At 55.7% G+C, this 24,569-nt stretch overlaps 2 protein-coding genes across 2 annotated transcripts in view; one reads left to right on the top strand and one right to left on the bottom strand.

Annotated features, from left to right (window-relative positions):
• Positions 1–8,928, top strand: part of Dnah17 (dynein axonemal heavy chain 17) — a 109,041-nt gene extending 100,113 nt beyond the window's left edge. The window contains exons 72-80 of the mRNA XM_051181598.1: positions 907–1,034; positions 1,370–1,597; positions 3,307–3,498; positions 5,170–5,349; positions 5,748–5,930; positions 6,924–7,106; positions 7,257–7,400; positions 7,699–7,924; positions 8,657–8,928. Of these exons, the coding sequence (XP_051037555.1) occupies positions 907–1,034; positions 1,370–1,597; positions 3,307–3,498; positions 5,170–5,349; positions 5,748–5,930; positions 6,924–7,106; positions 7,257–7,400; positions 7,699–7,924; positions 8,657–8,904 (1,712 nt within the window). The 3' untranslated portion in view covers positions 8,905–8,928. The remainder of the gene's footprint in view (positions 1–906; positions 1,035–1,369; positions 1,598–3,306; positions 3,499–5,169; positions 5,350–5,747; positions 5,931–6,923; positions 7,107–7,256; positions 7,401–7,698; positions 7,925–8,656) is intronic.
• The window catches only part of Pgs1 (phosphatidylglycerophosphate synthase 1), a 32,386-nt gene continuing 16,111 nt past the window's right edge, over positions 8,295–24,569 (bottom strand). Inside the window, exons 7-10 of the mRNA XM_051181491.1 lie at positions 23,066–23,587; positions 15,325–15,473; positions 10,771–10,896; positions 8,295–8,749 (exon numbers count right to left, since the gene is read on the bottom strand). Coding sequence (XP_051037448.1) covers positions 10,777–10,896; positions 15,325–15,473; positions 23,066–23,587 — 791 coding nt within the window. The 3' untranslated portion in view covers positions 8,295–8,749; positions 10,771–10,776. The remainder of the gene's footprint in view (positions 8,750–10,770; positions 10,897–15,324; positions 15,474–23,065; positions 23,588–24,569) is intronic.

Below are 24,569 nucleotides of genomic sequence, written 5' to 3'. Positions count from 1 at the left end.
GATTGGCAAGTGTAAGCCAAACAAACCCTTTCCTCCCCCAAGATGCTTTTGTTCACGCTGCTGGAACCAAAAAAACCCAACAAAGTACCCTAAGAAGGATTTATCTGGGTATGGTTTGAGGTTCAGTCTATTGTGATGGGGAAGTCAGCAAGGCAGGAGCCGGAGGCGGCTGGGCCACATTGCATCTGCAGTCAGGGGTTGAGTTCACTTCTCCTTGGACCCCAGTCCCCTGGATGGTATGCTCAGGTTCAGGGTGGTTCTTCCTCCTTTACTGAAACCCCCTCATAGAAGGGAGGTTCCATAGTGAATCTATACTCAGTCATGCTGACAGTCAAAATTCCCCATCACATACACTCACACGCACGCACGCTCGCTTGCACACGCACACACACACAAGCACACGCATGTACGCAAGCACACACCAACACACACGCGTGCACACATACACACGTGCAGATTGAGACAGTGTAGCCAGATCTCCTATGAGCGAGTCCACACGACTTCACGGATGGGACCTGAAGCACGGGTCTCATGCAAACCACAGGTGAAGCCTCAGTGTATGATCCCATTTACATGAATGTCGGTGACAGGCTGACCCACGGGGTTGGAGAGCATCCAGCAGTTGTCAGGCAAGGGGAGTGGGGGGGGGGTAGTCACTGCTCGAGGTCATGAGACATTCTGGGGGTGGTGATGGCGGTACCAGGGCAGCTGCACAGCATGCCTGGTTTCCCGAATGTCCCTGGGCCGCACCTTCACAGATGGCTGAAGCGTGGGTCATGTTACGGGATGTGTGTTTCCCCACAATAAACAAGATGGGAGGCGTATGGTGTTCCTGGCTGTGGAATGCAGAGCCTGAACCACTGTTCTGAATCACCCCTGTGCTTTTCCTGTTTTTCCCCTCTTTAGGGAAAAAACTGGGATTTACCATAGACAATGGGAAACTCCATAACGTGTCCCTGGGTCAAGGACAAGAGGTGGTGGCCGAGAACGCGCTGGACGTGGCTGCCGAGAAAGGACACTGGGTCATTCTGCAGGTGAGGGGTCCTCTGACACCCACCACGGTCACGTCACTGGGGATGGGACAGCGCCTCCCCGTGCTGGGGCACTACCCCCACCCTTCCTCAGCATGGAGCCTCTCCAGGTCCCCCCTCCAGCTCTAAGGAGTGTGCCAGGGACCGTGCTATCTACGCTGCGAGCTCAGGGGACAAGGTCCATCCCAAGGCTGAGCTTCAGGGAAAGCTCCTCAGCAGCCAGGAGCAAATAAGGCTGGGATAGGGCGGCCGCCATACTGGGTGCTGCTAAGAGGCCTGGCTGTGCTGGGGTGCAGCAGGGGTCCCTCCAAGCCTGAGGCAGGGGCTCCTTGCTGTAGAACATTCACCTGGTAGCAAGATGGCTGAGCATCCTGGACAAGAAGGTGGAGCGCTACAGCTCCGGCAGCCACGAGGACTACCGCGTGTTCATCAGCGCAGAGCCCGCCCCCACGCCAGAGGCACACATCATCCCCCAGGGCATCCTGGAGAACGCCATCAAAATCACCAATGAGCCACCCACGGGCATGTATGCCAACCTGCACAAGGCCTTGGACCTTTTCACTCAGGTGAGGGGACTGAGACTGGGTGACTCCCCACAGCCAGGCAAAGGGAACAGAGGCCCAGCCCAGGAAGCCAAGTCTTACACCTGAGTTCCAGAGACTTCTCCGTCCTGGCTTCCTATCTATACCACACCAGCACACTCATGCACTGAAGTCACACTAAAGTATGCCCCTGAAGGCCGGGCAAACTCACTGCCCCGCCCCGCCCCGCCCCGCCGCACCCTGAAAGTCGCTGTCCAGTGCTGGACACAGCACGGGCTGTGAGCAGCCTCGGGACCCTGTCATTATGGCAGCTCCTGAAGCCCTGATCCCACCCTCAGGAGCTGTGAAGCTTATTTGGGGGCCACCAAGGCTCACTGCTGGGGGCAATGGGTGACTGACAGGTGGTGGTGTCCCCATTGGAGCTCAGCTTCATGGCCAAGTGTCCTCTGATGCTGCCTTGAACAAAGCAGCAGGTGACCAGGCCCTTCTCCAGTGATGGGTGCTGTGGCTTCTTGTTACCTCCAGGCAGGAGGGCAGATGCAGGGACTTGCCGGGCACCCTAGGGCTTCAGGGAGCACCAGGCCTGCCTGGGAGGGTTTCTGCCTCCCCTCCACAGTCTCTGCACAAGGGCTCCTCCTCTGGCCCAGCCTCTTAGTCATCTGTGGACCCTTCCCGCCATGTCATCCTATGGCCACTGCTCCTGCAAGCAAGGCCCTAGCGCCTCCCGTAACCTCCCGTGACACACACACTACCGCCAGCTTCCACTCCTGTAACCTCTCGTGACACACTACGTCTCCAGGCTGAAGCCTAAACTGCTGAGGGTTTGGGACCTTACATGTCCTCACACACACCTGCCCAGAGAGGACACTGAGGGACACGGAACTTCCACATCTCACTTAATACATGGACTATGAGTCCTCCACAAACAATTCCCACCCTGCTTTCAAAGGGCGCGCCACCACCAAAGTGTCACTGTTACAGAGAGCTGAAGGTAAAAAGCACAGCGCAGGGACAGGGACAACCGATGGGAAGCCAGTGACCTAGGCCGGCCGATGACAACCTGGTGAGGGATATGGGCGTGCTCCCTGGACACGGGAATCACACAGGGCGATGGTCGAGGACACCCTCCCTCCACAGGGCATGGGCAATGATGAACACTTGAGGCCACAGACAACCAAAGCGTAGGTCAGCTCCACCTTTTGTATTTCCTCCTTACTCTTGCATCTTACTCCTTACATCTGTCACATCTGTGGTGACAGATGGGGCGGGGGGACTTCGCCTGCAGCCTCCCAGGCGCTGGCACTATAGGTGCACTCCAGCACACGGCCAACTTCTTAACAAATAGGAGTACACTAAGACATGATTAGAACCTGTATTGGAGGGTGCTCAGCGTGTAAGGGAGATTGTGGGTATGCATGCCTGTAACCTGAGCGCCCACAAGACCGAGACAGGATTGTGAGTTCCAGCAAAGCCTCATAAGCAGCAAGACCCAGAGCCAAGAACAAAACACGTATATCATACAGGACACACACAAACCAGGAACACGGTTGTGTGGATTTCCTGGGGGAAATAACCCTTCGCTACCCTCCCTGGGTCTTCAGATGGGAGCAGTTTGACTGGTCAGTCAATGTAGCCACACCCACACCCACCCCACCCACCCCCACCCCGCTGGCAGAGACCGAGCCGAGCATCTCTGTAACCCTCCGTGCCGGCTGCCTCTGCCCACCTGACAGGACACCCTGGAGATGTGCACCAAGGAGATCGAGTTCAAGTGCATCCTCTTCGCCTTGTGCTACTTCCACGCCGTAGTGGCCGAGAGGCGCAAGTTCGGTGCCCAGGGGTGGAACCGGTCCTACCCCTTCAACAACGGGGACCTCACCATCTCCATCAATGTGCTCTACAACTACCTGGAAGCCAACCCCAAGGTAAGCACAGTGCGCTTGGCGTCCTGGCTCCCCACCCCCGGGATGGGATGTAATCGACCCTTCCTTCCATTCTTGGGAGTCGCTGTCCAGTCCCAGTATCTCCAGTCCTTGGCATCACGGTCAAAGCATGGGAAAAGCACACACAGGTGGGAATTAAAGGGTTAACTCAGAAGCGAAGTTACCTTGCTGCAGGCCACCATGCACACTGGCACACTGCGGGCTCCATGATCAGAGTGCCCAGGGGCCCCAGTTTTTGTCCCAGGCCAGGCCTGTCTTTATGCCTTCCATCTAAGGGTGGAGGAGCTGGTTGCAAGGGGCATTTTGATGGACAGCTTGGGTCATGTGTTTCTCTGGTACACACGTGTTTCCCTGTAATGCATCTTAACCACATATGTGCCCAATCACACACAGGTATAAGATGGTAAATACAGGGCTGGAGAGATGGCTCCATGGTTAAAAGCACTTGCTGCTCTTTCGGAGAAAGATCCCACCTGTGATCCCAGTGCCAGGCAATCTGGCCTCCGCAGGCACCTTCATGCATGTGCGCGTGCCCATACACATACATAACGTGTGGCTCAGTAGAGGTCCTCACACAACCCTGGCGAGACGGCCCCGCCCCTCCTGGTTGTCTCCCCAGAGGCTTGGGAGTGTCGCAGGTGAGACTGAGACGGAGCCAGGGCCAGTCCCATCACCCACAGGTGGGGACTGCATCCCTGCAGGCAGTGGCATCTCCTCCTGCCCTCCTGCTCCGGCCAGGCCAGGCCTGTTACCAGGACAGTGAACCATGGCCTGGGTTGGCTGCCTTGACTGTGGTCCAGGCAGTTTCATATGGCCCAGTCTCCAGCAAGGAAGCTCCGTGGTGGCGTTTTTTTGCAGGGGAGGTGGGGTAAGTTCACCCCACGTTATGGGGCTCCTTGCACTCCCTCGGGCTGCTGTGGACAGCAGGGGCAGGCCACAGGCCAAAGCCCGGCTTTGTAGATAAAGGGACCTGTGAACCAGGCTTTGAAAGACCACGTGCGTGTCAGCCTGTGATGGAGAGTGAGGGGTGAGGGACTGGCAGAAGGCGGGCTAAAGGGAAACATGGAGGGACATAGGGTGGAAAGTCCCTCCAACCCAACGCCAGGCTGCACGTGCACGCATCTTTTCTAGAAGCCTGGGGAGCCAAGGTCCCAGCTGGCCTTGCTGAGCACCCAGCTCCCACAGAGACTTGCATGGCTCCACGACAGACAGCTACTCCCTGGTAGAGGGTTACTGAATAAGCAGAGGCCACAGCAGTTCCAGACGGGTCAGGTGGCCCACTGGGCCATGTTAGACACACAACTCACTGGACTTTTGGGCAGCGGGAGATGTGGGGGCCGACGCCAACTCTCATGAGCACAACCAAACTGTCGTATGGAACTCAGACTGATGGCTGAGGCTAGGGAACCATGACACCAGGCGCCAGCAGAGCAGCCCTCGACATCCCTGGGCAGGAGGAAATGAAGCCCAAGCAGCCTAAAACCACACCCAAAGCCGAGTCTCGGGGGGCAGGGGTGGAAAGAGATGTCCCTTTGGCAAGCGGTTGGTCACAGGAGACCCCGACAGAAGGCAGCCTGGGAGCGGCCAGCTGAGCTATCTCCTCACTTGGGGGTGGGGCGTGCCTCACGCGCATGCGCACACACCCTTTCTAAGGTGCCCTGGGATGATCTGCGCTACCTTTTCGGTGAGATCATGTATGGAGGCCATATCACTGATGACTGGGACCGCCGGCTGTGCAGGACCTACCTGGCGGAGTACATCCGTGTGGAGATGCTGGAAGGGGAGGTGCTGTTGGCGCCCAGCTTTCAGATCCCCCCCAACCTGGACTACAAGGTAGGGAGGGACGTCCAGCTTGGGGACACCCCGTGTGACCAGGTTGGCAAGGACCCATCCACCCTGACTACTCCCTGAGGGGCCCACACCCCAAAGGCCCGTCCCCGAGGAGGGAGGTGGAAATAGGGGAGGTGACCAGCAGGGGTGAACTAGGGCAGACCATGTGGGAGATGCTGTTAAGAAATGCCTAGGAGCCTGAGTGTGGTGGCGTGGCGCACGCCTTTAATCCCAGCGCTCGGGAAGCAGAGGCAGGCAGATCTGTTGAGTTCAAGACCCGCCTGGTGTGCACAGAGAATTCCTGTCTAAAGGAGGGGCGGGGGGAGGGGAGGGGGAAGGAGGGGAAGACGGGTGTCTAGAAGACAGTGGACCCCAATCACACATAAACCACCCTTTTCCAGGGCTACCATGAGTACATCGACGAGAACCTGCCCCCCGAGAGTCCTTACCTGTACGGCCTGCACCCCAATGCAGAGATTGGCTTCCTGACGGTCACTTCAGAGAAGTTGTTCCGCACGGTCCTGGAAATGCAGCCCAAGGAGACAGACTCGGGGGCAGGCACAGGGGTCTCACGTGAGGAAAAGGTAAGGCCTGTCCCTGTCCCCAGAGACAGGGACAGGCAGGGCCTAGAGCGGTAAGAGGCACAGAGTGCCTGAGCAGCTTACTGGGCTGGGCACACTGTCCCCCAGCCTTGGGAACTATACATTCTAGCTTCAGGGTGTGGTCAACAACTGGTGGTAGACATCACTGGCCTAGTACTCTGGTTTGGGCACTGGAGTGTGGAGTACTTGAACTCACAGAGCAAAGTGGCTCCCCTAAGACAAGGAGCTCAGGCGACAGCCCTGACATAGGTGGCCAAAACTGTGCGGGCTCCTTTGCCCGGTTTGCCCCAGCGCCCCGAGACTCTAGCACCTTCCCCCACTTTCTCTTACATCACGGGAAAGATCACCTCAGCTAAGCCTGGGCCTAAACAGTGAGCAGGCCAAAACTGTAGGCACAAGTCCCTACTTGCTATTGGGTCCAGAATTTTTGTAGTGCACACCTACAATCCCAGTCCTCCGGGAGGTTGTGAGGCAAGAGGATGCCAAGTTCAGGGCCAGGCTAGGCGGCACAGTGTTCAGGTCAGACTGAGATAACAGACCCTCCTCAAAAAGAAAGAGTCAGATGGTGGCAGGTGACCATCATGCCCCAGTGTGTGTGTGTGTGTGGGGGGGGTGTGGACGCATGTGAGTATGCATGTCTGTGTGTGCACAAGTATGTATGTAAATATGCGTGTGTATGTGTGTCTGCATGTCTGTGTGTGCACATGTGTGTGCGAGTGTGTATGTAAGTATGTGTGTGTGTGCATGCGTGTGCGTGTGTTGGGGAGGTGACAAGACAGTCCCACAGAGGGCTTACAGAGTCCTGTGCCCACTAGGGCACCCGATGGGGATACCAGGCCTGATGCCTGCACACCCCCGTCTCTGACTTCCCACCCCACCTGACTCTTCTCTCGAACTCATGCCTGTGAACTCAGGTCTGAGCAGACCCCACCTCTGAGCACTGTTGGGTGAATTCCGCCTGGCATTGGCTTCCAGGTGAAGGCTGTGCTGGACGACATCCTTGAGAAGATCCCAGAGACCTTCAACATGGCCGAGATCATGGCCAAAGCGGCTGAAAAGACCCCGTATGTGGTTGTCGCCTTTCAAGAGTGTGAAAGGATGAACATCCTCACCAATGAGATGAGGCGCTCGCTGAAGGAGCTCAACCTGGGGCTGAAGGTAGCAAAGCCCTCCCTTCCCTGGTCTGGAACCCTGAACCCTCCAGTACCGGCCACAAGGTGACATCGGGGCTGGCAACTGGGGACATACAGTGAGGGCTCTGCCCTGTCCCGACCACACCCATCCTCCAAATCTGACCTTGTCCCTCAGGGTGAGCTGACCATCACAACAGACATGGAAGACCTGTCCACAGCTCTGTTCTATGACACTGTGCCTGACACCTGGGTGGCCCGGGCCTACCCCTCCATGATGGGCTTGGCGGCTTGGTATGCTGACCTGCTGCAGCGCATCAGGGTAAGTCTCAGTCACAGGAGCCTGTGCGCCACAGCCTCCAGCAGCCACCACCGCAGACAGGTGGGAGGGCCTGGCTCAGCCCCAGACATCTGACCGTGCAGGATGACTTCCCAAGGCGGGAAACCACGGAAGAGAAATGAGCACAGAAGGCTCAGGACAGCCCAGTAGGGAGGAGGCCCCGGGTCACCGTCCAGCATGGAGCCATGCCGTTCCCTCGGGGAAGGCTGCAGGCTCTCAGCCGAGACCCCTCCCCTTCCCCAGTCTGTGCTCTCCACAGCTAACTCATGTTTCCTCCCAGGAGCTCGAAGCCTGGACAACAGACTTCGCCCTGCCCACCAGTGTGTGGCTGGCTGGGTTCTTCAACCCGCAGTCCTTTCTCACGGCCATCATGCAGTCCATGGCCAGGAAAAATGAGTGGCCCCTGGACAAGATGTGTCTGTCTGTGGAGGTGACGAAGAAGAACCGCGAGGACATGACCGCCCCTCCCCGAGAGGGCTCCTATGTGTACGGGCTCTTCATGGAAGGTCAGTCCGCCACTCCCCCTCAGCTGTGGAGGAGACGGGGTGGGCTTGGAGCCACCCTGAGCTGCCAAGGGGGCATGATGTGAATGCCTCACTCCAGCACCGGTGAGGCTGAGGCTGGAGGATTGCTGGGATTCCAGGGGCAGTAGGAAGATCCCCAAGCAAAGGCTGCCCACCAAACCAGTACAGCAGGAGGGCAGACGGGTAGAGGTGTCCATTTGTTAGGCAAGGCGGCTGTGTGTGCGCTCAGATCCCCTGCAGCCAATTCTGCCTGTGCTGAGCTCCACACCCCATCGCCATGTGTACTGTGGAAGGCCACTCGGGATTCCTGACCACCGCTGACTGGCTAGGATGACAGACAACAGCAGTCGGGTTAAGGGCAGATAGTGTTTTATGGAGGCATATGTATATAACTTATTCCCTATGTACAGAGAGGGTAGACATTCATTACACAGGAAGATCGGGAAGGGACAATGCTGGAATCTTCAGCTGGTCAGTTTTCTGCCGCTGACATTCAGAAGGCTGGACGAGCGCCTCTGCAGCGATGCGGCCTCGCCATTGCAGCGTGCGTGCGTGCGTGCGTGCGGTCAGTCACCCCAGTGTTTGGCACTGCCGGCCCCGGCACCTGGCCCGTACACTTCAGGGCCCCCACGTTGCTGGCCTATCTCACGGTCAGCACGCCAAACAGCGGCTCAGCCTCCTGTGGGTCACCCATCAGCTACATTGTCCCCACAGGAGCTCGCTGGGACACCCAGACCGGGGTCATTGCCGAAGCGCGGCTGAAGGACCTCACACCGGCCATGCCTGTCATCTTCATCAAGGCCATTCCTGTGGACCGAATGGAGACCAAGAACATCTATGAATGCCCCGTGTACAAGACGCGCATCCGAGGACCCACGTACGTGTGGACCTTTAACCTGAAGACCAAAGAGAAGGCCGCCAAGTGGATCCTGGCAGCGGTGGCGCTGCTGCTGCAGGTGTAGCTGCTGCTGCAGGGGTGGCTGCAGCCGCAGCCCGGCCCTGTGTGGGTACCGTCGGAAGCCCAGCCTTGCAACTGTCGGCTGTACAGGAACTTCTTACAAACCCAGCGCGCCTGGACTACGCAGAGGGCAGAGGTGGGTGGGGACACAGATTAAAGCAATTGCGGTCAATGTGCCAGTCTGCTTGCACTCGGTGCATGATGTCACCCAGGGCCTGGCCCAGCAGCTCGGAGCAAACATCCTGGGAACCAAACCCTGCATCCTGACTTGCAGGAGGAGCGAGCTCATCTCCTGCCACCGCAGGTGGGGGTAGCGTGCGGCACTCACCCTGGCTGATAGATACAGCAGGGTCCAGGGCAGCCGCCACATTGCAGCGTCTCAAGAACATCAACAGTGCCACCTTCCCCAAACTCTGTCCCAGCACTACAGCAAGCAACCCAGGACACAGCCGCCACCCTTCCCCACCCTTCCCCGCGGAAGCCACAGCACAGAATACAGTGAGAGCAGGAGCCACTGTTACCATGCTATGCTCTGGGGTAGCAACCCCACCCTCAGTGGCCACACATGCCAGCAGCTGTGGGGAGGCAGGCCAAGCCTGTAACTCCAGCACAGGGCTCCCTGGGGCACGAGGCAACACTCAGGGTTTCTAGAGCTTCAAAGCTGTAAAGGATCGCAAGCCTCCCAGGAACAGAGCCCTGAAATGGGGACTGAGGAGTTTTCAGGCCAGGCCTAGTTACTGGGCAACTGCTTCTGCTGGCCAGGAGGGGTCACTGCGGCCCCAGCAGATTGCACAGCCAGCAAGGCTCCAAAAAAAAAAAAAAAAAAAAAAAATTTGTTCCAATCCCTGGTAATAAGCACAAATGAGTTTTTCCAATTTTGCCTTTGGAGCCTGAAACAGAACAGTAATAATAATAAAAAGTACAAATTTCCCTGCAGGGGTTTGGAGCAAAGTCCTGGTGTCAGGGTCGGGGAGCTGGATCTGCATAGCCAGAGGGAGAATCTACCCCAGGGTTCCCAAAGGTCTGAGCTGCTCACTCCTCGGGAGAAAGTGCAGGCAGGGTGGCAATTGCTGTGTGAGCCAGCCTCTCCAGACCGTTCCTGTGGCTTGTGTGAGTTGGCCCTGGGTCACAGTCCTGAAAGCTGTACAGTTGCCCAGGGCGGGACTGCTCGCCGTCTTATTAGCAACTAAAAGCAACGGTCCTGGGGAAGGCTGACCCTGGGGAGGAGGCAGGTAAGTGGGCTTCTATGCTTCTAGACAGACAGTGCGTTAGAGGTGGCCTGCTGTGAGACAGTACACCAAATGTGAACCAGGTGTGGTGGCGCGGCCTTTAACCCTAGCACTAGAGGCAGAGGCAGGTGGATCTCTGTGAGTTCCAAGCCAGCCAGGACAGTGAGGCTTTGTCTCAAAGTAAAAATTAAGGAGGGACAGGAGAAGGAAGCAAAGATGCAGAGACAGATTCCAAGGTACATTAGGGGCCAGCGACTGCAGAGGTTTGCACAGCAGACAGCCCAACTCCCTTCTCCCAGTGCTCAGGCTCAGGCTCACACTAACCTGCTGCACCTCAGGGAGACCTCGGGGTTGTCTGTCATGTGTCGTCGTGTCCCACCCCAGCCCAGCACACTCCTCCCTAGAGCACTGTGTGCCACTGGGCTGTGTCCAGCAGAAAGCAGGGAAGGAAAGAACCCCCCCCCCCCCCCCCCGCTTACCCCAGGGCCTCTCTGCACCCCTGGGCGGGGACAGCAGAAGGGGACAGAGGCTGCCGGCCCACCATGGGCGGCCTTAACCGCTGTCCACCAGCACAAATACTGCAGGAAGCAGGGGACAGAACAGGCCCCAGGGCCCCAGCCTACTGAGTCCCCAGCACCTGCCTGTCGTCAGAAGAAGTTCTTGATCAGTGGTGTCACCATCTTCACCCACAGCTTCACCTGCCGACCTGGCTGCTCAAAGGTCGCAGAGGTCACCACTCCAGACCGCAAGTAGAGCTGTTCCTGCTCCTAAGGAAGAGAGGGACAGTCAGGCACTAGTGTAGGTCACCTGTGACTCCTCAAAGCACCACCCGGCACAACATGGATGCCCAAGAACCAGGCGGATCAAGGGTGCCACCCACACAGCTGCCTGAGGACTGCCCAAGGAGCTCCATCTCTACACGTTGTGGGTTGGGCTGGAGAATTCCAGTTGTTGGGGAAACTATTTTAGAAGTTTACCACTCACAAAATGGATTAGTGTTAAATAGCAAACGGGTCTGGGGTGAGTTCCGGTTAGGGACAGTATTAGCACAGCATGTGCACAGACCCCGAGTTCCATCCCCACCACAGCAAACGTGCCTCTTCTAGGCAGCGCCCCGTCTAGCAAACTGCAGGCTACACTGCGCTGCGCGTGCCGGCCAACACTGCTGATGGAAAGCGACATTCAGCAGAGTCTGTCCCAAGAAAGCATCCTGCACCCACACACACTAAGATCTACAGACATTTACAGTGGGGAACGGCTGAAAACATCCAACACTCGCTTACGAATTAACCCAGATGACAAAGCCACGTCAGACTGACGTCACAGAGGAAAGTGACAGATACAACATACAGCTTGGTCCCTCGGGACCCAGGACCACTACAGACACCAAACCCTGCACATGCTCAAGTCTCTCCATCAAATGGTGGCATGTACATCCTCGTGTAGATCTGCTTTTGTCTTTTTTTACAGTGCTGGCAACTCCGCCTACAGCCTAGCAGATACCAACAACAGAACAGAGTGCTCTACAGCCTAGCAGATACCAACAACAGAACAGAGTGCTCTACAGCCTAGCAGATACCAACAACAGAACAGAGTGCTCTACAGCCTAGCAGATACTAACAACAGAGTGCTCTACAGCCTAGCAGATACCAACAACAGAACAGAGTGCTCTACAGCTCCAGAGCCCCCGTGTTCTCTTTTGTTTTGTTTTTTTTTTGTTGTTGTTGTTGTTGTTGTTGTTGCTGCTGTTGCTGTTTTTGTTTAATTGTAAGACAGAATTTTACTAAGTTACCCGGCTGACCTTGAATTTGCAGACCTTTGTCACCTTCTGGAAATGCTGGGATTACAGGCCTAAGTAACCTGGCCTACCTTTCACACAGACTTTTTGTTTTGTTTTTTCGAGACAGGGTTTCTCTGTGGCTTTGGAGCCTGTCCTGGAACTAGCTCTTGTAGAACTCACAGAGCTCCGCCAGCCTCTGCCTCCCAAACACTGCAATTAAAGGCATATGCCACCACTGCCCAGCCCTCACGTGTGGGCACATAGATGAGTACATATGTGCAGAGCCCACAGATGCCAGAAGGGGGCATCCAACTCCCTAGAGCTGGTTACAGGCAGCTGTGAGCCTCCTGGTGCAGGCGCTGAGACCCAAACTTGGGTCCTCTATGAGACCAACACACACTCTGCTGTCCAGGCCTGTCTCACTGACTTTCCAACCCAGGGTTATTTAAATTATCTAATGCAGTTGTAAACATAAGATGCAATACATCCATGCCATGTATGGTGTTACATTTCACTCTTCAGGGTCTACAAGACAAACCCTGCGCACATCCAGGTAGAAGAGCAATTCTTAAGCATTTCCCATCCACAGCGGTTGGCTCCTTGGACTTGGAATATACGAGAAAGGAAGACTGGGAGTCAGGCCTCCCCATAGACTCCCAGAACAAAACCAGAATAATTCCAATGAGTCTGATGAAGACAGTTTCTAATGTTGCAAACCATGTTTAAAGTTTCCCAAGTTCTAGCCAGTCTATGGTAGGGCACACCTTCAATCCCAACACCTGGGAGGCAGAGACAGGCAGATCTCAGTGAGTTTGAGGCCAGCTTGGTTTACAGAGTGAGTTCCAGGACAGCCAGGACTGTTATGAAGAGAAATCATCTCAAAAGTTCTAAAAGGCAGCTGCTGATAAAGGCACTGACTGCCCAACAGCCTGTACAGTAGAAGAGGACCGACTCCTCTCGACTTGTCCTCTGACCTCCGCACTCACATGGCAGGTGCGCATGTGCACACATACACAGGAGAGGTACTATGAAGAAAACTAAGATATGCGTGCTTGCCTTCAATCACATGCGCTTGGGGAACTCGTGTCCCTAAGCAGCTGGAGCCACATCTGCGTCCACATCGAATAACAGCACAAGAGCCCTGGCCGCGCCTCCCAGGGCAGGCTGGCAGCATCCACAGGAAGGGACATATTCTTCAGCAGTTCCTCGACCAACAGAGGATGAGAAGATACCTCAGCCAGACACTGCAGCAGTGTCTGAGGCTTTGCCCACACAGAGGCGGCGGGTGACCCAGGGCCTTCATCACCGAGGCAGTACCTACAGCCACTGTCCACAGCAAACTTTCAAACTGTGTCCCCACAGCTGGCTTTCCCATCATGATAGTTACACAGGTCACCAATGCCAAAGGGTCTATGGGCTGTGCCTGCAGAGGAGCCAGCTCTGGTCTGGGGGAGGGGGACTGGCTTGTAAAGTCTCCACAGACCCAGCTCCAGCTCTGTTCTTTAGTAAACACCCAACCAAGACTTCATTAGATTACCAGAAGTGCTTCGGTGCCCTCACAGAGGCCACAACAGGGATGGAGAAGGAAGTCAGCTGGAAGGGTCACAGTGCTGTGCAGGGAGTCTTTCTTAGGTCACAGTGCAAAGCTGTGTCCTCTGCACACAGCCAGGAAGTTGTCTGTTTTTATTGTTTGACTACGGGGGAGGGACTCGGGCTCTGGTAAAAATGCCTTCTTTTTTTCCAAGGCTCTATGGATATAGACAGGGTCCTCCCCTGGGTCCCAAGAGAACTCCAGCAGCTCTTGCCTTCTGAGCGCAGGGACCACAGACTGCAGAATATAAGCCAGGGGCTGGACAGCAGCAGGACCACCTAGCCAGTCGGTCAAGAATCAGGAGGCCAGCTACAGGCCTTCAAGTATGCTGAAGCAAATGGAACCATCTAGAAACACATGTCTACACTTCACAGACCCTGAATCGATATTCATGTGCCACCACCTTCCCACCGTCAAATGCCCCTGGAGATAGGTTTGGGAAGAAACTATCCCAAGTACGTCATTTGAGAAATCAGCTCAGACCACAACCAGCCAGGCCTGTCTCAAGATCCAGGAAGTGGGTTTAGCTCCCCATCTCAGGAAGTGGGGTCTTGTTAACAACACTAGGACCCAGCCTCACCCTTGCCTGGGCCAGAAGTAGTAAGAGCTCTCTCCATGGATGCGTCTGTGCACACAGCTCCCTGCACCGGTGGCAACAGTCCAGGAGAGCCCGTGGTCGAGACTCGTCTCCCCCACAGCCCGGCTCCAGGGCTAGCAGTTGCCCTGTGATGGGAAGCCCTCAGCTTGAGAGCTCCCTCAGTCATTTGCCATAAGCCCTTTCTTCAGAAGGAAATCTGCTAGCACGGCCAGTCACCCCACTGACCACAGGGCATGGCTGTTGTCACTTCCTCTTGCCCAGTCACAAAGCCCTTACTGGCATCTGGCTCTCAGTGACAAGATTCCCAGACACAGTAGCAAGTCCAAAGAACAAAGCCACGTTCACTTCCTCGCGCATCAGCCAGGGCTCTGAGACTCTGCCGCAATGACTCCCCAACACTGGGGTCTAAGAGTCAGTGTGGCTCAGCACAAAGGGCAGTCCCGCCCACGTCAATAAACTGACCTCTAACCTTCACACAGGTGTCATGGCACATGTGCATCACACTACACACCTCATACACACAGAACAACATACACAGTTAAAAATTAGCCAGATAATCTCATCTGATCTTGGAAGCTAAGCAGGGTCAGGAGATGGCCTGGGAAAACAGGGTGCTGTAGGCTTAAAAAAAAAAAAAAAAAAAATCAAACAAAAGCCAATGGGTAATGGGTGGTGGTCCTGACCTCTGGCTGGGAGCAAGGGTCCTACATCCCAGGACCCCAGTGGAAATCTGGTCCAAGTCACACAGGGGCTCCTGCAAAGGTGCAAGCTTCTAAGAGCAAAGCAGGGAGCTCTGAAGCCAAGAGCTTGCTGCAAGAGAACTCACAGGAGAGCCACCATGCATGGATTCTCAGCTTCCTGTTGCCTGCTCCACGGGGAGGGCCACAGCCAAGGCCAACTCTGAGATTTACCCTCACTTTTAGAAAAGGGTGGACCCCATTCTGCAACAGCCATGTCCCAGAGAGGACACGGTAGTCTCTTCTGGCATGGAAAGAGGGAAAGGCCCAAGCCTATCCTGACAGTGTGACAGGCCAGGGCCTGCCTGGCTGTCCAAGGTTCCTCCTGGACCGAGGGACCCAGAGTCTGTGTCTGTGTGTCTCTGCTGGATCTCACTCACTGTCTAAGCTAACGAAGGCAGGGGATGTCTGCAAGGACGACAGCACCAGCTGCACTCCATGCACCCAAGAGCCCTGCCCTGCCCTGCCCTGCCCTCCCCTTCCGCAAACCTGATGGAGCTGCTGCTGCAGGGCCCGGCTCTCTGTCACGATGGCAATCTGGGCTTCCAGGTCCCGGTGAACTGACCTGTACCCAAAATTAGGAGAGCCAATCAGCGTGAGGCAGGGCAGGCTGCTCCCTGCCAGGTACAGCCAGAGGCCTGCAGGAAAAGGAAATGTGCAGACAGGAAGTGAGCTCAGCATCTGCCAGGTCTTTGCCACATACTCTCAACCTAGGAGGAAAGCAGCCAAGAGGGGCGAGCGAGCAAGCGTCGGGAAGCTGGCTGAACCAGGGTCGCCCGCCTGCCTACTACCACCAAGGTGTTCCAGACTGCTGAGTGCAAGGCCACTCTGCCCTCTGCCGTGTCCGCTGTGGCTCCCGTCCCTAGTAGGGTGCTGGCTCTTTCAAGGGAGCTTTGGCAATGCTGTCCTTGAGGTCTTCTCTGACAATCCTGTCCCTAACTGCTCTCTCTCCAGGGAGGCCACTGCCCAGCTCTTTCAATTGCCTGCTGTTGGCAAGGTGCAGCTCCCGGTCCCCTGTGGGCCAGAACCTGCCATCCCTCCTGGGAACCCTGAACAAACAGGCAGGTGGGCTCCGCCCTATCTAACCGCAGAGGTGGCTGTCACATGGTAGGATCAGGTCTGCCTACGTTCAGGCTGTCCATTTTTTCTACCTCAGGACAGCGGGAGGGTATCACCCCCTAATTACCATCTGTACCCCACAGAGAAGCCCTGCTGTAAGGTGGCCACCTCAGGGCACTGTGCCACAAGGCTGCAATACCACACTACACATGGGACATGTCTGTAAGGAAGGTCATGGGTTCTAGCAGAGTCTTAAGTCTCACTAGGTATGCCATGGCAGGCCCCGTTCTGCACCCTTTTCGTGTTCTCAAGGCCCACGAGGATCTCATAGCCCAGCCACAAACAGGGCCAGTCCTGAGCCCTCCCCAGGGCTGGCCTGGCCTCTACCCTTCCCCATTCTAGTCCAAAAAAAAACCTATCTGGGAAAATGCAATCAGTTCCAGGGACACCAGGCACTCATGCACCTCCACATGCCTGCCTGGCCAGCTCCCTGTGGCCTCCTACCACAGCCTCTCCATCAACAGGACCCTGGCCCACAGACATGCATGAGCATCGTGGACACCTGACCTGCATGGAACACACACACTGCTGTCCACGCACAATAGAATTTCCAAGAACACCTTGGACAAGGGCTGACAAAGTCTTCCATTACTCCTGTGACTGGTGCCCTGCCCTGGCAGGCCATATCAAAGCCACCTGTCTGCTCTATAGTAGGCCTCTACTTAGCAGGCAAGTCACAAGGCCAGAGAGGCAGGTGGCCCTCCCCTCCCCCACACGGATAGCTCTGCTCCAGAAGGCTGGGCTCACCCTACCCAGGATCCAGGCCATGCCTGCTCCTCATGTACTTAACCCTCCCTCTGTCCCGCCTCGGCTTTCCCCAGAACAGGAGCCCCCGAGACAGGAACCCAGCAGCCTCGGAAGGCTGAGCATACTTCCTTCCACCTGCGGGGCCCATCGCTTCTGTCCCCACACTGGCTCTGTTTGGGACAATCGGCAAACACCCTCCTGCTCCTGTGCAAAGAGGAGAGGGGCCACCCTCGCCTCATAGGCCAGGCTGGTCCCCAAACACGAAGAGTAAGGTTCTCTTCTAGCCCCTCCCTAAGCACCAGCCCTGAGACACTAGGACCCTTGGGGAAGGTCTAACAGCTGCTCCCTACACTGACTCCCAAAAAAACCTAGGCCGGCCTTCAGGAGCTTCTGGCCCCAAGCCCCAGCTCCTAGGCTTTACAGACATGTCTAGCCTACTATCAGGCCCCCACTCCTCACCCCAGAGCCTGACCTTTAGCCCTAATGCCCCCTCCATCCCAGGAACCAGCAAAACAGACTATAGTCTGGGAAGGAAAAGAAAGGTGTCTGGGGTGAGGACTGGGCACTGGGTACCAGGGACAGCTAGAGACAGAACAGGAGGCCACTGAGGTCACTCGCTATCAGGCTTGGCACTCACCACAAAACATGTCACTGCCACAAACACAGTAACCTGTGACCTGAGACCCGAGAAGGCCCTCGCCAGTGCCCCCACCCCAGAGCAGAAATAAGTTCTGTTTGATTTCAGCATCAGTGCAGGTCCAGCACTCCGAAGGCAGAGGCAGAAGGTCAGGACACCAAGGCTACGATATCACGCTTTGCTTTGCTTTGCTTTGCTTTGGTTGGTAAGATGACTATTGTGTGTGACAGACATGGGGGACGGGGTGCACATGCCAGTGTCCATGCAGACGTCAGACAACACTTTATGGAGTGTGTTCTCTCTTTCCACCTCTATGTAGCTCTGGGGACGGAACTCAGATCACCAAGCTTGCGCAGCATCTCTGCCTTCTGAGTCACCTTGACTGAGCCTACAGATCAGGTTTAGGGCTAGCCTGAGATACAGAAAAGCCTGTCTCAAACACAAGTTGAGCTGGTTGTGGTGGCACACGCCAGAGGAAACAGAGGCAAGTTCGAGGCCAGCCTGGGCTACAGAACTAATTCCAGGACAGGCTCCAAATCTACACAGAGAAACCCTGTCTCAAAAAAAAAAAAACAAAAACAAAAAAAGTTGATAAGCAGCAGGGTATGATGGTGCAGACCTGTAACCCAACACTCGGGAAGATGATTTCATGTCAGAGATCATTTTGAGCTACAGATTCAAGTCCCAGGCTACCCAGGGCTAGATCTATAATCCCAGCACTTGGAAAATGGGGACAATAGGAACCCTTGCCTACATCAAGAGTTCAAGACTAGCCTATGTTGCACAAGACAATACCCTGCCCTCCTCTCCCTCCCTCCCTCACACACACACACACTCTCACACACTCACACACACACACTAGCACCCTCTGTTAAACCCAGAGAGACAGATGAAGCACTCATCTGAGATAGGCCGTGGTCACTGGTGCTGAGTCCCAGAGAAGCCTGTTGAGGAGTAGTTGTACATTGTGAGGATGTGTTGCTGTGATTGGTGTAATAAGCTGAACAGCCAATAACAAGGCAGGAGAGATAGACAGGACTTCCAGGCAGGGAGAGGAAGATGATCAAAGAACTCGGGAGATGCCAATGGAACAAATCGGACATATGGGACAGCAGGTAACAGAACCATGTGACAGAACGTAGATTTACACAAACAGTTATAAGACTAGTTAGAAAAAGAAGCTAAGCTCAGACCAAGCGTTTACAATCACTAATAAGTCTCTGTGTCTGTGTCGTTACTTGTGAGCTGGTGATCCAAAGGAAAGTGAGAATGACAGAAGCCCACGAGGTCAGCCCGCTAGGGCCCCTGCAGCTCGAGTCAGGGGCTTTCACCATTGCCTGGTGCTCTGGGGACTCATCTCCCTCAGGGCTGGACCCCAGCTGTGCCCTCAGGCTCCCTCCAGATGCACCTCCATCGCATACGCAGGGGAGGCTGGGGGAGGCTCCGTGGGGACAGTAGGAGGAAGTCCATTTCCCGCACAGGGCTATAAACTGATCATCAGACCCCAATTCCTCATCCCAGAGCCTGACCTTTGTGCCCAATAGCTCCACAATTCCAGGAACCAGCAGCCTGGAGAAGGAAAAAGTACTTTGGGGGAGTGGACTAGGGATAGGGTGGTTTGCAGCCAAGGGAAACTCAGTAGCCCATCCACTTCCTCCCACAGCCCCACCAGAGTATCAGACCCCTGCAGAGAGCAGAAGACAGAAGCCATCACAGCCCTGCACTCCCTCAGGGCACCAGTCCATTCTGGTGTAAGAAGGATGGAGGAACTCAGGGCTGCCATCTACTGCCCGTGATGGCCATGTGTGTCACACAGTACCCACCACCCTGAAGTGACAGCCATGCCACGTGGAGCCCAGATGACAGGGTGAGGCTGCCAGGCTGCCTCAAAAGCTCACCTTCAGGCAAGATGCCAACCAGCCTGTCGGGAAGACAATGAAAATAATGGCATCCAGTCAGTCATTAACAGACTCCATCTGGGCAGCCCAAAGTCTCTCAATCCACAGCGATCCCTGACCACAGAAGGTTCTGTTCATGTACAACACTTCATCCAGAAGAAACCAGTCCAAATGCACAGTCCTTTCTGATCCCCCAGGCATGCCCCTGCTGAGCCCATGGCCTGGCAAACAGATGGGCAAATGCAGCTTAGTGCACAGTGATCAAGGGTGCGGCCCTTGCCTGACAAGGCTCAGCTCTCAGGACACGTGTCGTGCTCGGGGCAAGAAGTAAAAACGAGGGCCTGAATAACATCGCAGGCGGCACACCACAGGGCAGAGCTGAGACACAGATCGTCACGCTCGTACCTCACACAGGGGCTGCCAACACTGTCCCTGCTGCTTCACTGGACTGACACACACCTGTGCCCTAGGCCACTTCTCACACTCCGTCCGATCAGGTGGGACCCAGGGACCCCACAGCACCTGCCAGGACAAACCTGCTAAGCATCTGAGATGCAGTCAAGCTCTACCCCAGCCCCTGGAAGCCTCCCGCTACTCCTCCAGGCCCAGCCACAGAGCCTGGAAAGCCACCAGGGCCTGGCTGTGCTCCGCTGCCTACTCCCGAGGACTCTCCAGCCAAGAGCTGAGCTGCCCTTCAGGGAGAGCAGAGCTGCCCTTCAGGGCTAGAGGTACAGCAACAAACGTGCACACAGACAACTTAGGGCGGCACACCTAGGCGTTCACAGACACTTAGCTTCCTGGTGGTGGGAGAGCAAGACACACTCAGTAGACACCATATTCCAGCTGGGGCAGGGAGGCCCCCAGTGCCGAGGACTGCAGTGGCTCCTCTGACTGTGGGCAACTCACCAGGACTGAGCTCCTACCCAAGCCCTCACCTTACACCTGGGAACATGGAGCCCTGGCCCCTGGTGGCAGCAGCAAGTCACTGTACTCTTGAGGGTTCCGAGCTTAGACGGACAGGAAGAGGAACCCTCAATACGCCACAGCATCCTGTGTGGCTAGGCTAGGACCACTGCCAACTGACACACAGCTCACAGTGCTGGTGACAAGGCCAAAGACGACGATGCATCAAGGGCTCCAGGCATCAGCCCCACCTACACTGTAGCTGTCATCCACTCTGCTCAGAAAGCCTCCTCCCAGGAGCCCTCCCCGGCTGTGGACTGATGGGCACTACACACACTAGCCCGGGAACTGCCCTGCTGTGTCCAGGCACTGCAGACGTCTCCAAGGCACACGCTGACACACTGGGCGATCCCAGTGGCCTGTCACAGTAAAGTGTGTTAAGATGAGCTAAGCCTGTGATGGGTGAGTTCTATTAGCTGCTTCAGCGGCCAACTGCCGTGCAGTGGGCTTCCCAGAGGGCATCTGAGCAGCAGAGAGGAGCAGTGAGGGATCCAACCCTACGTCTCTGTGCACCGCAGGCTGGACATCCCTACCTTTGCCCCTACCGCTAAGGTCACACCCAGCACCCCAGCAAACGCTACAGAGCAAGCCAGCCCATCTTCTGAATCATCGCTGCAAAGAGACCCACAGTGGGACTGCTGTGGTCATTTGTCAAGGCTTCCTTGCTAAGCCACTAACAAGTCCAACAGGGTCCTCCTCGAATCCCGTGCCTGATCCCTGGGGAAAGCTACTCCGCTAAGTAGTATCTCTTGAGGGACACGGACCCGGGTGGATCTAGAATGCAGTGCCCTGGCTTCTCAGGCTATCCTTCCTCTGAAACCTTTTGGGAGCAGGAATAGTGGAGACCAGCCCAAGCCTGGAGCTTGTGCAAGAGAACCCTGACACCAGCTCCATGGTAATCAGCAAGAGTTTTCCACCAGCCCAAAATAGACACAAACAAACAAGCCCACGTCCTGTATCCAGAGCAGGCCTGCAGGAAATAGTCCACTGCACCAACCGTCAAAACCCACAGCGACCCTGCGGACTGCTTATTCATCCCATACCGATGAAGCCACTGCAGCTGCCCACAGGAGTGCCAGAAAAAAGCTGGGACCCACCACAGACAGCAGCCACCTCTGACCTCTCACTCCTGGCAAAGACCCTACTCAGAAGAAACTGCTTCAAGCTGGTTTTAATCCCAACACTCAGGTCCACAGTTCAAGGTCATCCTCAGTTGCACAGCAAGGTCAGGCCACAATAAGACCCTATTTCAGAACCAAGCTTTCGACTCCACCACCGTTTCACATGCACACACGAGTGCACACACGAGTCTAGGCTCCAGATACAAGGCTCTCCCCGCCCCTCCTCCTCCTCCACAGGTAACAAGCCCCCCACACACACACATACACACACACACACACATCAGGGCAGGCAAGAGGGAGGGAGGGAGCAGGGTCAAGAGCAAACGCACAGTCCGGGAAAAGGCGAGGCGAAACACAGGAAAAGCCAGTTGGGTGTAACTGGGGAGTCACCACACACGGGGAAGCTTATCAGTGGGGCGGGGACGCCTGCAGTAGGGAGGGGCCTAGGACTAGCGTCTCCCCGGCCCGGCTGCCAGGCTGGGCTAGGGCCTGAGGCCACAGTGTTAGCTGTGCCCAGCTGCTCAGCTCTCCCTGTGTTTCCCACCCTTGGCCTCTGGTCACTCCCAGAAGGGACTGAGCCAACCTGACAAGACTTTCATACACACCCTATGGTCAGCTCCCCCTGCCCAGAGATACCTGACCACAGGCTTCTCTCAGCCCACGTGTGCTTCCCACACAAACATCGTAACCTGCCTGGGCAGGAATGAGCTCCCATGCACAAGCAGGGCCAGCTGGATGCGATCTTCCGGGGAGGAGCCAGTCTTTGGGGTATTATGCACTGTTTGGGGCTGAGGTGAAGTTCACACAGAGGTAGAGTATTTGAGGCAGGCACAAGGCACAGGGACTCATCCCAGTATCACAAACAAAGGACGGTGAGATGGGTCAGTAGGTAAAGATTCTTGCCACCAAGCCTGAAAACCTAATTTTGATTGATGGAACTTACTTGGTAGGAGAGACCTCATCCCCAGGGTTTTCTAACCTGGGCCACAGCAGCGGGCAACAGCATACGCATGCATGCGCGCACGTGCACGAGCAGGGGCACATGGGCACGCGCGCACATTCTCACACACACACACACACACACACACACACACACATAAATGTGATGGGTTTTTTTGGTTGTTTCTTTTATTTTTCGACACTGGGTATCTCTATATAGTCCTGGCTGTCTGGAACTCACTATTAGACCAGACTAGCCTCGAACTCACAGAGCCATCTGCCTCTACCTGCTGAGTACTAAATTAAAGGTGTGCACAACCACTACACAGCTCAAATAAATGTTTTTTAAAAAATAAAATAGCCGGGCGTTGGTGGTGCACACCTTTAATCCCAGCACTCGGGAGGCAGAGGCAGGAGGATCTCTGTGAGTTCAAGGCCAGCCTGGTCTACAGAGCTAGTTCCCAGGACGGCCAGGACTATTTCACAGAGAAACCCTGTCTTGAAAAACAAAACAAACAAAAAACAAAAAACCTTGGGGTTGGTCCCCAGACCAAAAAAAGAAAAAAAAAAAGGAATATTCACCAAGTGGTTTCCATTTTTAAAGTTGTGTTCACGTAAAGGGAAAGTATTCTGCCCAAGTAAATAAATCCCCTAAACAGTGCCGACTCCCTGTGTGACGGCTGCTGTACAGACAGCACACACAGAGGGCTCTTTCCCACATGGACTCGCAAACACCCCAGCCCCAGGTCTGTGTCAACAAGAGTGTGGAACATCCCCAAGGGGGGATTCTGGCCCGCCCCACGTACCTTTCGCATGAAAGGTCCATCCCCTGCGCCAGTATTCCTGAAGCTGGACGCGATCCTGCTGCCCCAGGCCACACACCTCACTGTAGAACTGTCGCTCAATGTGCACGTAGGCAGCTGGGATGGCGCCAGCCACTCCCTTGGCTCCAAAGAAGCCATTGACCTCTGGGGAGGCAAGGAGGATCTGATACTCGGCTCGAGTGCCTAGCACCAGGTCCATGTAGGCCTGGGTCAGGTTGAAGTAGCCAGTGGTGAGGAAGACCTTAGCTCCCCGCTCAGCTTCCGTCAGCAGGGTCTCGGTGACTATCTCATCTATCTGAATCTCAAAGGGCTTCATCTGGATGAGGGGGTAAATCCAGGTGTCAAGCGCTGGTCTCCGGTCCCCAGAAGCCGCAGCCTCTTCCTGACTCAGCAGAGAGTCACTGTGGAAGGTCTGTGCATGCAGCAACTGTTGTCGGGTCCTGGCTGAGTGGATCACATCCATGACCCGCTTGTTAGCTGCTCTGCAGTATGCAGCGCGGTCACCTACAGAAGATAGAAGACAGACACATACGTGGAGAGCCAGAGTGGTGGTGCACACCTACAATCCCAGGACTTGGGAGGTGGAGGCAGGAGGATCGGGCATTGTGAGTCCAAGGGCATCCCGAGCTACATTAGACCATTTAAGACACATCCATCCCGACTCTGCTGGCTCGAGGCACACCATGTGACTGCTAAGTGCAAATGCGCAAGTTCTTACTGGCAGAACAGAGACTAAGCTCCAGGAGCTAAGAAGGCAGCAGCCAACAAGGGCCCTGCCCACAGGACCCATGCAAGGAGACACGGTGGCCCACGACACAGGTAATTCCAGCTACAAAAACTCAGGAACATGGAGAAGAACGCGGGGTGGCACTGGGGGTAACAGCGGGGGGTTAGGTAGCTCTGGGAGGCCGCTGTGACAGGCCCTGAGCTGCACCTCTGTGGTGGCTGCCTGGTATGCATGCTGTGTACTTCAGCAAGAAAGATCATTTAAATAGAAGACATGTCAGGGACAGACAGGTGTGGTGACACCTGCGGACAATGCTAGCACATGGGAGGAAAAGGTCAAGGCCGACCTGAGCTACAGGAGACCCTGTCCAGAGGAAAGAAAAGAAAGTGAAGACGAGGTAAGAAAAAGGACACATGTCCCCATAAAAACCAGACAATGCATGCAGCCCAGCCCAGAAGAAGCCTCAGGGCAGGCAGGCAGGCTCTGAGCTCTGGGCTCTGCAGGGACACCTTCCCCTGTGGATAGGGCACAGATGACACACTCTGCAAACACTCCAGGTGCTGTCACTGGAGGAGAAAAGGCTGAAAGGGACCGCTCCTGAGGTGTAGGGGGAGCAAGCAGCGCTGGTGTCAGGAAGATGACCAGTCAACAGGAGCAGGGGCCAACACGGAGCCCTCGGGGACAGCAGGCAGGAAATCACCAGAAAGCAGGGCTCACCCACACGTGTGCAGCGACAACAGGGACAGACACTTGGGTGCC

The sequence above is a fragment of the Phodopus roborovskii genome, unplaced genomic scaffold (assembly GCF_943737965.1).
Source record: "Phodopus roborovskii unplaced genomic scaffold, PHOROB, whole genome shotgun sequence".
Classification (NCBI taxonomy): Eukaryota; Metazoa; Chordata; class Mammalia; order Rodentia; family Cricetidae; genus Phodopus; species Phodopus roborovskii.
The sequence above is the reverse complement of the archived record's forward strand: the minus strand, read 5'-3'. Positions and strand labels throughout refer to the sequence as shown.